Source organism: Myotis davidii, unplaced genomic scaffold (assembly GCF_000327345.1).
Source record: "Myotis davidii unplaced genomic scaffold, ASM32734v1 scaffold96, whole genome shotgun sequence".
In the NCBI taxonomy this organism is placed as follows: Eukaryota; Metazoa; Chordata; class Mammalia; order Chiroptera; family Vespertilionidae; genus Myotis; species Myotis davidii.
In genome coordinates, this window is record NW_006289416.1 from 9,384,277 (window position 1) to 9,402,314 (window position 18,038).

The 18,038-nt window shown below is 34.7% G+C and overlaps 1 protein-coding gene across 1 annotated transcript in view; it reads right to left on the bottom strand.

Annotated features, from left to right (window-relative positions):
- LOC102757901 (chromosome unknown open reading frame, human C18orf63) overlaps nucleotides 1-15,980 on the bottom strand; it is a 19,209-nt gene extending 3,229 nt beyond the window's left edge. The window contains exons 1-10 of the mRNA XM_015562774.1: nucleotides 15,847-15,980; nucleotides 13,875-13,953; nucleotides 11,858-11,914; nucleotides 7,681-7,792; nucleotides 7,031-7,072; nucleotides 5,520-5,596; nucleotides 2,924-3,033; nucleotides 2,015-2,111; nucleotides 1,817-1,902; nucleotides 478-661 (exon numbers count right to left, since the gene is read on the bottom strand). Of these exons, the coding sequence (XP_015418260.1) occupies nucleotides 478-661; nucleotides 1,817-1,902; nucleotides 2,015-2,111; nucleotides 2,924-3,033; nucleotides 5,520-5,596; nucleotides 7,031-7,072; nucleotides 7,681-7,792; nucleotides 11,858-11,914; nucleotides 13,875-13,953; nucleotides 15,847-15,980 (978 nt within the window). The remainder of the gene's footprint in view (nucleotides 1-477; nucleotides 662-1,816; nucleotides 1,903-2,014; nucleotides 2,112-2,923; nucleotides 3,034-5,519; nucleotides 5,597-7,030; nucleotides 7,073-7,680; nucleotides 7,793-11,857; nucleotides 11,915-13,874; nucleotides 13,954-15,846) is intronic.
- Between the last annotated feature and the right edge of the window lie 2,058 nt (nucleotides 15,981-18,038).

Below are 18,038 nucleotides of genomic sequence, written 5' to 3' on the forward strand. Positions count from 1 at the left end.
GCAGTGTACGGCGAATTTGCCTACAAACGTCAGGTGGTCATAATAATCTGGCCACTGTGTGTGTGTGTGTGTGTGTATCCCACGTTCAAAGGCTGTTAAATCGAGTTGTTTACCCATATCTTCAGAAAAAAAATCACTTCTACTGTCGTGGTAAACAACCTGCGTCTCTATTTATAATGGTCTGGCCCTCTAGCAACTTCAGCACGAAATTATAGCTAATTTGCCTACAAATGTCAGGTGGTCATAATAATCTGGCCACTCAGTGTATAAAATAATAGCACATTAAATACAATAACAACAAATGGCAGTGACAAATGGTTAAGTATAATCATAGTAAATAGTATTAGAGAAATAGTGACCTGAGAGAAAAATAATTATATCACAACGGATTAGGTGGTTCACCAGAGGAGGCAAGAGATCGAGTAAGATAGGTGCACAGTATGTCTCAGAGAACTTGAGAGGACACGAATGTCTTACCTGTATACTCGGTTTAGTTAGTTCTTGTGTAGAGTAGCACGGTTTCGTTGTCATCTTTATGGGAAACCCACATATATGGGGCAGTTTAGATTTTAAATCTGAAAGAAAACTTTTCAACACATCTTCCAAATCTACCCTTGGAAAAAACTGTATGGGCTGACTTCTGATGCAACTGAGAGGGTATGTGAACAATGTTAAAGAACAGTGGAACATTTTTATGCAATAAAAAAGTTTAAATAGTAACTGTTAAAAAGACACACACAACTAAATCTATTTTATATATTGCTTATTTATTCCAAGCTAAATAATTCCAACTTTATAATCCAAAGCTAAAAAGCATGTTTTCTCACAGGGATAGTAATTACTTCTATTTTAATATCCACAATCAAAACAGCTCATTGGATCCTTATGACACAGCTTTCCTTACAGGCTGGCAAACTAAGACATTCTAGAAATGATTCATAAGGAAGACACTATGACCTTTATGGACTTAAAATAAGTATTTATAGTAAACAATAAACAGGATGCAGCTCCAAAAAAGCAGTAAAAACTCAGGACAAAGAAACAAAACAGATTCCATGTAAGCTCTAAACGCCGTTCTTTGAAAAAAGCAGTTAATTTTCTGATGAAAGATATTCTGAAGATTCAGAATAATGACTTGGCATCTAATGAAAGGGAATAATGGATATCTGTGATCTTTAATTTTATATTAAGATTTCGGTTAGGAAACAAAATACAGAAAGAATGTTATGGCTCTTCTCTCTTCATTTTGAAACTCCAGCTCGTCAGAATACAAAGGCCCAGGAGATCCGTGTTAAGACTAAAGAGTTTCACCAGAGCACTTGCACTCTTTTGTGTGTAGATTTTAAAAAATAATGTTAAGATATTTTGTTAAATCAACGGGGTGCATTAAGTGCAAGTCAAATCCTCTAAGTTTTGCCTGTAAAGCAATCTTCCAAAAATAAAATTCTTTGTTAAACTAATTCTAATTCCACCCTTTCAGTTATATCCAAATTGCCACTGGAGGGAGCCCTTGGCTAAGGAGACTCATGACTTTTTTCTTTGTACTAGAAATCAAATAAACATTTTTTTCTTCTATCTACTGCAAAGCTTCTTTCCTGTTTAATTGTTGCAGAAGAGTTTAAGGGGAGAAATATCATTATTAAATAAATTCTCAACTAAAAATGGGAAGAAAAACAAAATACTCATGCAGATAAAAAGTAGAGAGGAAAGTAGTTACATTTAGACAGAGAAGGTTGAAAATGATATCAGGGCAGGAGAGAGACTGGGTCACAAGGTGGGTAGAGAGCACCCATTAAAGGAGGTATGTAAAGGATATGTAAAGATCCTTTCTCCTATCATTTTGAAGTAGATGTTGCAGTATATTTTAATATTTCCACCATCTTCTGGAAGTTTGTAGCCATACTAAAAATTAAGAACAAAGCTGAAATTCTCTTGAGAGACAGCTAAAGTTAGTTTAAATTATAAGAAGTAAAATCAAGTAACTTCCTACATAATAGATATTTTTATTCCTTACCAGGTCGTCCCAGTGCATCTGGAAATCTTTATATGAGTGAAAAGGACAGTCAGGAGGTGTGGTATGAAGAATACTTAATATCTTCCCCATTTTCATACTATGAAAAATAAGAGTTTGGTAAAATATCATGAGCCAGTGCTTAGATATGTTAACTATGATATTTAGAAAGGATTAAAAACAATTTAACAATTATCTACACATAAGTAATAAACTAATCATTTGTTCTGAGTTCCAAACACATACTGTATTAAATCTTAACAACTAGAATTGTTAATAATTGAATTGATGCAAACAATGTGCCAGTTATAAAGACAAAATAATGACTAATATTTAGATATTCCTGGTAACTGTTATACTTTAGGGAAAAGTTTAAGAGTTGAATGAATTAGAGTCAAATCTATGTTTCCCATCTAATCTGTATCCTTTCCTGAATGATTAAATTATTATGCATATGCTTGCTAAAGTTCTTCTTTTGTAAAGCAAGTTAAAATTTCATCCCAAGAGTCCTATTTACATTAATAACAAGCCATATTTTACTGAATATAGTATAAACTTAAAATTTAGCTCATATCAAATGATAATGAATCATTATGAGTTTATAAAGTTTTAAGATTATGATACTTGTAATCTCATGAGACCTAGAAATTTACTTAAAAATAGATCTAATAAATATGTATAATAAATGTATATTATACATTTAATGTATAAATTTATTTTCATAATCTGATAGAGGAAGTTGACAGTTTCTGTAAATCTGACAATATTGCGGCAATATGTTTTTAAAGTTATAATTCAGTTTCAGAAGTCCACAAAATGGTTTATACTTTTGCATATCTCAATGTTGAAGCAAAATTAGAAAAAAAATGGTATATTTGAACCTCCCCTAGTTACTAGAAATTAAAATCTCACCTTGGCAAAACGTAGCACCAGTTGCTTAAAATTGAATGGCCCTCAATGACACCATTCTTGTGAGTATCAAAGTCCTTAATAATGCTTTGAGAAATATCAAATTCTTTTAGCTTTCAATAGAAATAAGATTTTAATCCGTAAGTCCTCAAAAACATTTGACAAACAAAAGACACATACTGTATTTGTTAGACACATACACACATATTCACATAGTGTTATAAAGTAATTTTAAAGGCTTCAGTTATTGTTCCAACCACGTTCCATGAGGTGATGTTTCAGTTCACCCTGTCTCTTCTCTATACAGTATAGCAAGAGCTTTACTACTTTCCCTCTTAACTCCCAAATGAAAACTCCTATTCTGTACTGTTTTATAGATACATATGAATTGTTATAGTCAGGCTGTGAAAATGCCCTATCAAAAGTGTAAGAAAGGTGAGATTTAGAGGCACTGATGACAAATTATAATTTAGGAACTTAATTTAAATGAACTAAACAAGTATGTATTGAGTGTATAGTGTTGAGTAGAAAAGAAAAGAGCATCTTCTGATTTCTTGTTTGCTCCCATGTTGAAAAAAGCTCTGCTACCCCGATGTCGCTGTGCCCCTCATTCATTCCTTTCTAGTGCAGATGAGGTGACTTAAAACTAGGACAACTCTTTCCTCTTCCTCTTGGGAGCTGGCCTGCTGGCAAAAAGTGGTGTTGTGCATTCTCTCTGTCATTCTGGGACTGGTGCCTGATCTCCCAAGGCAGCCTGTGGATTTCCATCATTGCCATTCATGGGTGGGTCAATCTACCTAATTCTAGGTTCAGGGAGGCCACATTCCCCAATAGCTTCTTCTCTTCTTCAGTAATAAACAGTGTGACCACATGTCTGTTAAACTAAATAAAATGGAGACCAAACCTGAAAATACTTTACGCAGACAAAACCAATTAAGGCACATAAGCAAAACCTAATCTACCTTATCCTGCAATGCAAAATTTAACTTAGATTATTTTTTGTAAATGCCTCAAGAAACTATAAGTGAAACTTAAACTGTTTTCCAAAATGGTGTAACAAATTTTCTATGTAAACTGTCCTTGAACAACACACCTCTGAGCTTCATTCCACTGTTGGCTTTAAGACTCCTGGTTCACGAATTGTTCTTTTATGTACCATAAACTCTTAACCACCCATTTTTAATTAATCTGATTTTATTTTTAACATATCGTAGTTGATACATGTTGGACTATATCCGATTAGGCAAGTGTCCCTTTCACTCTCAAAAGTGTCCATTTTGGATAAGTTACATTCTCATCCTATTAATAAAGGTGGTATATTGATCTCTATGTCTTACTCTTCTTTGTCAATCTCTAATTGGTTCAAATCTCAGATAATTAAAACAGAAGTATCGTCTGTAAGAAATCAAAGGGCAGATAAGGTACAATAATTAGTCCTCAAGAAGCTTATAGGGAATATATGACGAGTATAACTCTAGAAATACAAGTAAGTATGTGAGCATGGTGTAGAATGGCATGAAGGTTTAAAAGAGGGTGGAGATCACACTGGGTTTGGAGGCTTGTGAAGGTTCCTCATCAGTACAAGATATTAACACCATGCAGGCCATTCCAGTTATTTATTTATATGTAAGCCAGCTTCCCTACCGGCTCACATAATTCTTGACAATCAGAAAGTAGATCCCATTCCTCTTTGATTTGTTCTTTGTAATAAAAAAGTTGAACAGAAAAGTGAATGGAGAAGCATTTGAGCTGGTTCTTAAAGGATTAGCAGTATGTGTAGCCAACTGGGGTGCTCCAAGCAAAGGCAGAGTCATCTATCCCATGCCTGGGGTTTCTCAGCCCGGACACTCTTGACACTTTAGGCTGGATAACTCTTTGTGGTGGCAGCTGTGGGGTTGTGTCTTGTGCGCTGTGCACTGTAGAATATTTAGCAGTATCTCTGGCTTCTACCCACTAAATGTCAGTAGCAACACACTGCTTCCCCTTTGTGATAACCAAAATTGTCTCAAGACATTACAAAATGTCTTATTTGAGGAACAAAAGCACTCATTTCCCCCTTCACCTGTCTCTGTTGAGAACCACTGCACAGGAAAAGGCAAATCACACTTATTGAGTTAGCATTAGTAAGGTTCTATACTGGGTGCTATGAAAATAGCAAAATAAAAGACATATCCTTCAACTAAGAAGGCAAAAAGTGTTACGTGTAAAAAGTAGGCACACACACACAAGCTACCAGAATGCCAATGGGGGAATATTACATTTACTATGGGCTGAAACAGTGCTTTTAATATTTGAAGTTGTAAGAAGAGGCAAGAAGTGGGCACTGAGGCAGGACAGGGTTGTGGGGAGTCTTGAATGCTATTAAAAAGATTTTTGAGCAAGGGAATAATAAGATTGAATCTGTGTTGAACTGACAATATTTTCTTTGGGTAACCAGATTTAGAACACTATCAATATACTAAGAATTTAATGTGGATTTTGAAAATAAAAAATCTTATCACTCTTATTGTTAAAAATTAAAACCTATTGGCATGCTAGTAATAATAATAATAAGTATATAGTAAATAAAGTTAATTATGGAAATCAAAATATGTGGTACCTCAGGTGGTGGCAGTCTGATTGTATAAGCTTCTATACTTAGACAAACTTGAGTTTCTGTTACATTGATGTCTAATGCTGAAAAGAAAATATTTAATTATAAATTTTCTGGAATTATTACTCCATCCTATCAAATTAAATATTTTAGTAACAAAAGAAATTACTTTAACTTAATTTTTCAAGTTAGAAACTCAAAATGGCTTTTTTCTCGCACATGGTAAAAGTCAATCAACATACTATATCTGACTGTCGCAGATGGGACATCTACAAGAAGACAAAGGCTGAATGAAGCAACGTGGATATGTGGGTGTGTATGTGTTGGGAGATGTCATAGGCAGGGTGGCAATAAGAAAAATGAGATATCTCACAGTTGAAAGGGAAACTCAACAAGTATCTTTTACAAGTCTGAAATCTAAGACTTGTAAGACTGTCTAAGACTGTCTTCTTAAATCAGGTGGTACCATGCCATGATTCTGACTTTAGCAGTCGTTCACTAACAAATGCCCTCAAATATTCTGGCAGATATACTCTGGATATTATAGAGCCCCAAGGCTTCTACCTTGCTTTTTCATAATTAAAAGTACTTTACAAATGAGATACTGTTTATCTTGGGAAGGGGTAATACCTGGAAGAAAGCGGGAGGAAGCTTGTGAGGTATTGGTAAGTTTTTTGTTTCTTGATTTGATAATTGGTTATAAGGGTAAATTTAGTTTGTGAAAATCCAATGAGCTATAACCTCCCAATTTGTCAGTTTTGCTGTAGAATATTACATTCAGTAAACTAAAAGAAAAACTTCTAACACAGAAGTAAAGAATTTTGCTCTCCTAAACTGTTACTTTTAATCTCTGATAGCTGTAGTCTCCTGATAGTGTTTAGGGATTAAACTAAATTTAGGAGCGAACCTATTTGTCCATAGCTAGAGAACGACTACCACTGTTCAACTTAAATATAAAACTAGTGCAAGGAGGGCAGATGAGATCCAAGAACTGTCTACCTGGGCTTAGGATTTCCACCTATCTGCTATATCTGGACTACTGCTTAGGAATTTGTCTAACTGCAAATAGCCACACATATCATTGAAAGAATTAAACTATATCATAAACTGTTATTTTAGATCATCTGTGTCTTTTCAAACTTCAAGGAGAAAAAGAATCATGTTTCTTTAAGAAATAAAGTTTTTACTTGCAACAATACTGAAGAATTTCTTATGATATAATTCTGGAAGCTACACTTATAAATTCCTGTAAGAATTAAATCCTTTATAGTCATAATTTTCTTTAAGTAGAGAAGTAAAAAACATAGCTTTTATTCCAATAAAGATAAGTGAATTTTTCTCAATAAGGAAGGCTATATATTTTGAACCAAAGTTATTTTCCCAGGTGAAACTGTGATTATAACAGCTGATTAAACTCCAATGTAACCTAATCACCAAGAGTACAGCTCAACAATTTGTAGCAGCTTAACTGTTGACTAGATTAATGTTTTTATCTTGACTGATATATTTTTACTTACCAACAGCATTTTGCTTTCCCATCTGAGAAAGAAATTCTCTTCCTTAAAAAATTGATAGAATATGCCATATTATTATAATCTATAAATCATGCTTGATAAATACAACCTTTTCTTGTGATATTATCAAAGCTACAGAAAATGCTTTAAAATGCAGTTTTATACAAAAGAATATCTGATGTCAGCTCAGAGAAAAAATATAATCACTCAAAAAGTATCTCTTCAATTAAAAGGACAGAAATACCCAATTATACCCTCAAATATTTATTTCCCAATATAAAATGCTTAGAAAAGGTCAGACCTCAACACAAAACTCAGAATAGCCTTTTGGTTCCAGAAATATTGATAAATTCTCTTCATTTTAGTAAGGCTCCTCAGTTATATTTATTTCTAAACATCAAGTATTATATAATAAACATATTTTCTTTTCCTTTGTTAAAAAACACATTTTGTTTAAAGAATCATCAGCAGGCTTTGGATATTATCCCCAAGTAAAGAAATGACATTTATGTTGTTGTGGACTTGCTTGAGAATGCTTGGTTGGGGCTATGTTTTAAAAACTATTCCCTAAATATATACTGAAATTAAAAATATATGCACATAGTAGAAGTAATGTAGTCAGAAAGCTACAGTGCTGAAAAACATAGCATTACCTTGCACCAAGAGATGGCCAGTTTTATTCCAGGCTGGAGCAAGTCTGGCCGTGAGTGAATATGAAAGGCAGTTTTGAAGAATTACAGGAATTACTCTTCGTGGTGCCTCTACCTAAAAAGATCAAAGGATAAAATATAAGCAAATTACACCAATCAGTATGTCCCTATAAGCTACCAGAACATGTATGTCTTTAAATCACCACCTAACAAACTGGGCTATTCTGGATGATAGTTCCAGTCACCACAATCCCATCTAGTTCTAAAGTCAAAGAAGTGTTCAACCATTTCCACTCTGAAATTACAACTACTGCCATGCTATAATAAGAGCCCAATTCCACCTGCTTATCCTGGCCCAAGGAACCTAAACTTTTAGGGCCTCTGTGTTACAACCTTACACTTTACTTTGTATTCTGCTATACAAAGAAGAAACCAGACCAGAACTACATTGTAACATTTTTCATAATTGTTCACTCTAGTTCAACACCAGAAAACAATGAAATACTTACATGGGTACCAGCAAAGAATCTTTCCTTGTAGAGAATTTTTAAAAATTAGAACTTCTGATCAAGGGGAATTATAGGATGAAGATTTATCCTCCCACTTGAGACAAAGTACAAAATGGGGCAGGTTCTATGAAACAATGGTTTACAGGACATTGGATATCAAGCAACAAACAAAAGCAGTTCCTCAGAGACGGGAACCTATGATCACCCCAACATATTGACCGAAGAGGGTTTCCAGGCTTTGTGCATGGAGGGCAGTCCTGGAGGAGCCAGTAGACTCTCTGGGTTGCAGAGCCAGAGTTGAGAGTCCAGGATGAAAAGGGAAGGCAAGCTTTGGGGGCAAAGAGCTGGTGATGAGAGAGCTGTACAGAGAACAGACTCTGTACAGAGAATAGACTCTGAGACCAGGGCTGGGGACAGAATCAAGGCTGTTTACAAACATCCGTGCAAATACAGTTCAGAAGAAAATGCTGCCACTGCCTCTACTACCAAGACATGCAAAAAAGTGTTAGTGCCAAGGAGAACTGTCTCCCAATATTACCCACCCTCGTTTTCATACTATTTGGCTTCGGGTAAATTCTCTCAGTATGTAAATAATTAATCTGTTGGTGAGGAACAGGACCAAATCTGTTCAACTGTCTCACAGATCATTTAATTAAGGCTACTACTATCAACAGGACTCCAACCTGCAGCGTTGACTTCACACATGCCCCCAGGGTCCAGGACCCAAGCAGCTGAACAAATCCCGTAACTATCAGGATCTACCTTACAAAGCCAAATGGCTTTCTCCTTGATTCTGTGTTGACTTCCTCTTGGCCCGAGGTCTTAAGCCAGATACAGCAGGATATACCAGCTCACATTCAGCCATGACATGCAAGGAGGAAGTCTGGGCCAATTCTATCATTCATAAACATCTTGACTGGTGACATGGATGCCTTCCAGGGCACAGATGGTATTATTGATCACTTCAGCTATAGTCGGGGGCAAATTCTTTACCACATTTTCTCAGTAACTGATACAGTAGGTAGACAGAAAATAAGTGAGAATATAGTACCTTAACACTGTCAACTAACATGACCCAATTATCATGTCTCAATAAATTCTAAAAAATTCAAGTTATACAAAATGTGTTCTCTAGTCACAACTAAATTAGAAAGCAATAACAGAAAGATCCCTGGAAAATCCCCAAATATGTGGAAACTACATACCAAACTTCTAATCTATCCATAGATCAAAGAAGAAAGCAAAGAGGAATTAGAAAGTATTTTGAACTGAGGAAAATAAAAACAAAACATGCTTACAAGGACATTTATAGCAAATAAATGTGTCTATATCGGGAAAGAAAAAGTTCTCAAATCAGTGAATTCAGCTTCCACCATAAGAAACTAGAAAAAGAGCAAACAAAACCCAAAATAAGCATAAGAAAATAATAAAGACCATAATGTAAAATCAATGAAAAGCAAAAGAGTAAAACAACGGAGAAAAATCAATAAAACCAAAAGATGTTCTTTGAGATCAATAAGATTGTTAAGCCTTTAGCAAGACTGGTCAGGGAGAAAAAAAATTAAAAACACATATTATCATATATAGAATGAGAGAGGTGACATCACTACAGACTCTATAGCAAAGGAAAATAAGGAAATATTATATGTAAGTTTATGGCAATAGAAGTGACAACTTAGATGAAATGGACATATTCCTTGAAACAGACAACTTAAATACTCTATTTTCTATTAAAGAAATTGAAATTATAGTTTTAAACCTTCTATTAAGGAAAACTCTAGGCCAGTGATGGCAAAGCTTTTGAGCTCAGCGTGTCAGCATTTTGAAAAACCATAACTTAACTCTGGTGCTGTGTCACATACAGAAATTTTTTGATATTTGCAACCATAGTAAAACAAAGACTTATATTTTTGATATTTATTTTAGATACTTAAATGCCATTTAACAAAGAAAAATCAACCAACAAAATGAGTTCGCGTGTCATAGGTTCGCCATCACTGCTCTAGGCCCAGATAACTGTATTGGTGAATTTTACCAAACATTTATAGAAGGAATAACAAAACTTCTACACAAACTCCAAAAACTTAAAAAGGAGGAAGTTTTTTCCTACTATAAGATTTCTGAGTAGGGAGTTTAAGTGGCTCACAGCTTTAATTCCAGAAACAGGTAGACTGCTTAGAATATGCTAGGTGTTCAATAAATACCTGCTGACTATAATTACTATTATGCAGAAAGTATCCATAAAAAGAAAAGTTGAGCAAAATCACAAAGGCCCAAGAGGGGAGGTAAGTCAGGCTGGAAGAAAGATCATGAATATTGAGGCATCTAGGATCTGGAAATTTGGTGAAGGGGCCTAAGTAAGTTTACTTAGTAAAAATGAGGAATTAGGATTCATGGAAAAAGGATAAGAGTATAAACAAAAAGATTTTAAATATTTTGACACTGGACAACTTGCAGTGATAAAGTCAAAGGTGTAAATTACAAGACTAGAAGAAAATTCATCATAAAGTGTTTTTTTATTAGTGTATAAGGACTATGGAAGATGTGTTTATTAATTTTTCCTTTTTTTCTTATAATCTTAAGATATATTTATATAAAATGATGATAGTTGGTATAAATATTCTTTTACTAAATCAATACTGAAATGCTATATATTCTTGTGCTAAAAATAACTGTTTTGATCATTATTCATTTCTAAAATCGTATTGTATCTATTATTTTTGTAACACATTTGTCAAAAAACAACACAGTTTACCTTTATGTCAATATATTAATAAAAGTATTAAATTCCCCAAGAGTGTGACAGTAAGACAGCAAAGGAGTCCCCACAAAACCATGAGACATTTTCCATAATAAAGAACAGAGTTTTGTAGGGATCCCTGAAGACCTAGTTTCTAGTTCTAGGTAAATGATATACCGCAAATATGGTTCTCATAGTTCAGATTTGTCTTAGCCAAAAGATTAAAGAATACAGCTTTCCCATAGATTGTGACTGACAGCTGAAACCAGCTTTCGGGTTCTTCAGACATTTCTTATGGAGTTGCAAAGCACTTTCGGGTATTGTTAAGACATTACAACCCTCCTAGAACCTAAAGAAAATATCTAATCTTGGAGTTGACCAGATACCTCATTATCCCAAACCCCAGTTGATCAGCCTGCTGGAATAACCCAGAACACAGTGCGCCTCAGAGAAACATGAAGAGACATGAAGTGAGCTCTAGCCAAGTCTCCATGGTCTGAGTAACTGAGACACAAGAGGTGCTCAACCCACGTATTTATATTTTCCTTGCTAAGATCCAGAAATTCATTACCATGTAGAATACAACTTATATTGTTTTGTGCCTCTGCTTATAATATTTTTGTTTCTCTGGGTTTCATTTTCTTCATCTTTAAAATGGGAATATTCAATTCTTAGAAGTTATATATGCTAAATAAGATTATGCCATGTAAAATGCCTGCAAGAAAGTACACAACAAAAAAATAATCCTCTTCCCCTCTGTCTCTACTAACTGTGCACAAATTAATTGCTTGAGAAAAAAATTGTTCAACTCTTTCACATGCATAGCAACAAATTATGAGAAAGATACTCCAATTTTTGTTGGCTTATAAAAGAAGTTGAATACAAAATCAATATAAACAGCATCTGAGATTATCTTTTTAAAAAAACGTACCTTAGCTCCATATTTTTCAATATAGGCATTAAGTTTTCCAGCTTTATAAAATGGTATCTATAACAAAAATCCACATTTATAAAGATGACTTAACATATATTAAATAAAGCAATACATAAAAGACTTCATATGTTACACAGCAGAGGGCACAGAATCAGGCCATCATCCTGATAGCTTTTATGCCTTTGAGAAGCAAGTGATGACCAATCTCTTCCTGAAATAGAATCTGTGGATACATTTTCAAAATGAGGAAAGCCTTTCTGGGGGTGACATGAACCAGAAACCATAGGAAGAAAGAGGCCAATAAATATTTAACATCTATCATAATATACAGTAAGTTATTATAACGTAAGAAGGAAAATGGACATAGTGGAAGATCAGAGAAAGTTCAAAAGGCCAAGGTGCTTCAACTCACCAATGAAAGAAATACAAATAAAAAGAAGATATTATTTGTAAGCTAAAAGATTGGCAGGTGTATAAAGGTTGAGCATCTCTAGTATTTGTGAGGATGTGGAACTATAGGTTTTTTCATACATCATTTGTTAAAAATGTAATCTAGGAGAACTCTTCAGATAGCAATTTTGCAATATCTAGATTATAGTTAAAATGGGCTGCCATCCACTTCTAAGAATTTAATCCATAGAAACTATCAAACGAAAATTATATAATTTCAGTGATGCTTTCTGAAGCAGTTTATAATAGCACAAAACTAGAAACTCAGATGTACATAAATTATTTTATAGCCATACAATGAAATATTTCACAGCCTTAAAACTGGGACAGATACATGAGTGACAGAACAGTATCCAGGAGAGGCTGTTAAAGGGAAAATGAAAGGCAAGCTTTAAAATAGTATGCAGCCGAAACCGGTTTGGCTCAGTGGATGGAGCGTCGGCCTGTGGACTGAGAGGTCCCAGGTTCGATTCCGGTCAGGGGCATGTGCCTTGGTTGCGGGCACATCCCCAGTGGGGAGTGTGCAGGAGGCAGCTGGTCGATGTTTCTCTCTCATCGATGTTTCTAACTCTCTATCTCTCTCCTTTCCTCTCTGTAAAAACTCAATAAAATATATTTAAAAAAATAAAATAGTATGCATAATAATTCCTTTTTAAATAATGTTGTAAATTTTTTTATAGCTTGTAATATATTTGCAATAAAGCAAAACATTTTTAGGTGGCTATTCTAAGATAGATATTTGAATTTACTAGAATGCTAAAGAACAATCTTTTCCTTATTCCATAAAATTTCCAGGTAGAAAAAAACCACACAATTAAGAGGTATGAGTGTCTAGTTGTTTACCAACAGCTGGTCTTTCTTAAAAACGATATTAAGGATGAGAGGGGAAAAAAATGAACAAATATAACCTAGAAGGAGAATAAAAGAACTGATAATTTTGTATGGTTTATCAGCACTGTTAATAAATGTTGATTTCAATAAATTCTGGGAACTTAAAACCTCAGAATAAGAGGATTTCCAGAAAGATATTTGACAAAAATCTTAGGATGGTGTGATTTTTATACAGAATTCTGACCCTTCATTATAATTCCTAGTTATATACAGCACAGGGAAATGTTTCTTGTTCTAATTTTACTAAGTGTAAATTTTTTTTGGTAATTTTCCAAATGAAAAAAAAATGTTGATCTAAATTATTTAAAAACAATTGGAGATTTGATGGAATGATAAACTTCTTCCTTTATATTAAGTGTAATTCTAAAGAATAAAATATGAGAAAAGGATTATATCATTAAAAATGCTGCAGTAACATATTAATCATCATTCATAGTCTTCATCTTAACACTTATGACACAAAAAACTAAATATGAAATTAGAACCACAAAAATAGATTTTAAATGTCAGATATATCAATGTTAAAGTCTGCTATGCTTCAAACTTCAAAACACTATAATTAGTCTTCATAAACCATCTTCAATTTGAGCTATAGCTAGTACCTGAATTACTGTTTGTCAATATTGACCCAAATAATTAGCAGGAATACTTTATAAAATGTTAAAATACTAACCGCCATCACCACCCAAATTTGGCTAAATATTCCAGGCACAGGTGATACAAGAATATCTTGGTGCAAAAACAGCAACTGCCTGTGGAGATAAAATTATTCATTTTGAAGTGGACTTGCCCACTGTCTGTTTTTTCCTTTAACAGAACATTTTAAAATCACTTAGCTCCAATTAGGAGTTTAAGTCTCTTCCAGGCAAAGATTATGTTATAGATTTCTGTATCTCTCCCCACACTTAGCATTACCTTGAACACTGTAGGCACTCAGCCAAGACTTGAATTAAGGGAATTTTAAGTTACAGATATTGAAATTAATTTGTAAACTTGTCCCTGCATCTGAGTTTCTTAACCTCTTTCACCTGTGAATATGAATTCCTCTTTTAAAACCCCATTTCTATCCTAAGTGTAGACTTAAAGAAGTCTTAACACTGAAGAATCCAGCTCTTTTTTAACTTTTGTTTCTTCCATTTTCCTTTGTTTTTTAAGTGGTGGTTGGGGGAACAAGGGCAACAGTCTAAGGATTCAACTATCAGTGAATTTATCAACTACTTCAACATTAGAACTAGATTCTTTTCCTGCAAAAATGAAAATTTTGTCCAAGTCAGATGACATTAGTGATTTTAGTTCAGCATTTAACAGCCAAATAAACTTAAAACAAAAATTGCTACAACTGGCCCTAACCAGTTTGGCTCAGTGGATAGAGCGTTGGCCTGCGGACTGAAAGGTCCCAGGTTCAATTCCGGTCAAGGGCATGTACCTTGGTTGCGGGCACATCTTCAGTAGGAGGTGTGCAGGAGGCGGCTGATCGATGTTTCTCTCTCACCGATGTTTCTAACTCTCTATCCCTCTCTCTTCCTCTCTGTAAAAAATTAAAATATATATTTTAAAAAATTGCTACAGAAATTATCAATAATTTTGTTTTCAAAGGTCAAGGAAAAGGTGGGAAAACACAAAAAGGAAGAGTTGAAAATATAATTTTCCAAATTACTAATCATCTAGGAAACCAATTTAAAAAACCATGAGTGAGTGTGTGTTAGGGAGGGGTTATCTCAAAAAGTAAGATGAGACAAACCCAGTCTCATCTTTGATGTCAGAACCTGGGTACAGCAGGTACTTGCTTTTACAAGGCCTGCCTTTGTCTGAATTTCTCAGTTACTGGGAGGATGAGTAAAAACATCCCACTTTATGGGCATGGCCTCATTCCATTTGAGAGCAAATGTGAGAAAATCTTGCAGACAGTTTCCTACCTATTTGTTCCCCAAATGGGTCACAGATAACTGCTCAGCAGGTATCAAACTACATACTAGCAGGAAGGGTACAGGCTCCTAGATGCACTTGGGTGGGAATATATACAATAAGGAGAAGACAAGCTTTGTTAATAGGAGAAAAATGAAGGACACCCCAAGTGTCTTTCTTATTTCTGACCCCTAGCAATTTTAGAAGTGTTTGTTCCTCCCCAAGAAATTCAGTTACAGAGGGAATCTTATCATGTATTCTGAGTCTTTTTTGAGTGCCTCAAACAATTGAAAGGACTAGCACGCGGTGGGTCCTCAGTAATCAGGGAGTTAGACTTGAGGCTTCAACTTAGCTGCTTTCCAAAGACTAAATTGGGTTAGACATTTCAAAATAGTTGTTGGAGAAATATTCTTCAGAAATACTCTTATATTGACCTGAATATTAAGAAATTATATTAATTTAAAATGTTTACAGTATCTCTTAAAGTGACTCATAAACAGAAGGTACTCAGTATTTATTAATTACTACCTCTAAGTTTTGAGGAACCTAATTTATTTCACCAATGTCTATAAACAGTGAGATATTCTATCTCAAGTATTTTAAATGTAATCCTATATACCTGGCACAAACAAAATTTTATTTTAAAATTATATACACAAACTGAGTACTTTGCTTTAAAGAAGATATTTCTAAAACAGCTCTCACAGGTCTCAAAAGTTTAGTTATAAATATATTCTTACCTGCACATCTTAATTTGTGTACTTCTAATCTCGGTATCTGCCACCCCATTATGCAATATTATCTTGACGGCACAGAGTTTCTGTAAATCTGGAAGTGTGATGAAGAACAGTGACTGCTGCCTAGAATCATTCATATTTTCCTGTTGGCTAAATGCTTCGGCAATCAGGCCTTTAAAATCAAACAGACAAACAAACAGCAATAAAAAGGTAGTAAACTATACCAATGCAACAGAATTATTTGATACTGTGTTGAAATCTATATAATAAAAGCATAATCTGCTAATTAGACTGGATGGCCGAACAGCAGAATGACCATCTGGATGACCTTCTGGACGAAGCCATGGCTGCAAGGGCCTATTCCATTGCACGAATTTTGTGCATGGGCCTCTAGTAAGATAATAAAAACAAATAAAAAACTTTAGCAGTTAAATGCCACTGACATGTTACCTTTACGGTTCTCTAATGATAATCTAGAATTGTTTGGTATATGTTTGTTGTTTTTTAAAAAAATATATTTTTTTTTATTGATTTCAGAGAGTAAGGGAGAGAGATAGAAACATCAAACACTTCTAAGATTGCTAGAGATCAGAAATAAGAAAGACACTTGGGGTTTCCTTCATTTTTCTCTTATTCACAAATTTTTTCTTCTCCCCATTGTTTATGAGAGAATGATGAAAGAGAATCATTGATTGGCTGCCTCCTATACTCCCCCTACTGGGGATTGAGCCTGAAACCCAGGCATGTGCCCTGATTGGAAATAGAACCCTAATCTAGTTCCTGGCTATTCTTAACTTTCATTTTGATCTTTCCTATGAAAATAACTGTTTTAGAAATCAAAATATATAGCAAAGTTTTCTGCTGTTTTAGATTATCTCTGTAAAGTACTTCAAAGTTAAGGAATATATTTTCATCATTTTATGTGAAAGAATATGTTTACTGAATGCCTAAATTATCTAGTTTCCTTTTCCATTAATTATCTGGCTGTAAAATGTCTATTTGGGACACATTTTACAGTTCATAATTCACAGAGTATACCTTTGAAGTCTATCTTATGTATTAAAGAAAAACTGGATTTTAAGTTCAACTTCTCTAATGTGCACAAGTACATCAGGGGGAAAAAACTGAGATTGTAGCACTTCAAACTTTTTTGACATCAACATATTTTCTCTCTTTAATAAGAAAAGTAACACATACAGCCTGGGAATCTGCAAGTGTGACTAGCCTTAAGTCCAGTCTCCATACCAAATGCCTGTATGGTGCCATTTGAGCAAGACTTCGGGTTGCCTCTCTTTACTCAAGAACCACTGTGCTTAACGTTTTCATCGTTAGAGATCACTTGGTTCTTTAAAAAGTGAAAGTACTCTTAGAACCTTTAACAAATTCACACAAGGTGTTCATGACCTAATAATTTTTGACGTTGAAAATGAAAATATTATGGCCTTCTCTCTGCTTTTCCACTCTCTTCTATGTAAATGCTCACTGTTGTGAACAGTTAATACAACATGAAGTACAAACGACTGCAAACACAGCCTACTTCACAATTTCGTCTTACGTTCACTTCCTGTGAAGCGTTTTAATAAAGGTGTCAATCATGAACGAGGTGCAGCACAGACCACAGAACTGATTATGGCTTGGGTCCAGAGGCACAAGTCTGTGTATTTTAAAGAAAATGGGTCACATCATTGTGGGGGGAAATCTGCGATGTCACTTTCATTTCTAAAACACATTTCCGCTCAAATTACTTTCTATTCATTTTCCCAATAAATACCTTGTAGCAGAGTTAGCAGGAAATTCCTTTGAGGGGCCCTCCCCTTGTCAATCCTCAAAGACTGATCAGAAAATTGCATGTAAACAACTCTGACCTGTTCAGAAGTAGGCCAGAATTTATTTACTTTCATCACTTAGAATCACCTTAACATTTTCTTAGATTGTATTAAGCACACGATGAGGCTCAAAACCTGGGCCGTCGCCTGATAAACACGTGGATGAAGCGCTAACACCTGACTCCGGAACAGCTGCCCACCAAGTTCTACACCTGAGGACTTCGAACCCAAACAGAACCTAACTTTCTGCGGCCACTGAACGTAAGTCTAAGCGACTTCCGGCCCACCTGGAGTCTGGAGCCTCCTTTACTTCCGCCTCCGCGGGGCCTGCTGGGAAAACAGGGACAGGAAATCCCACAGACTCGTTTC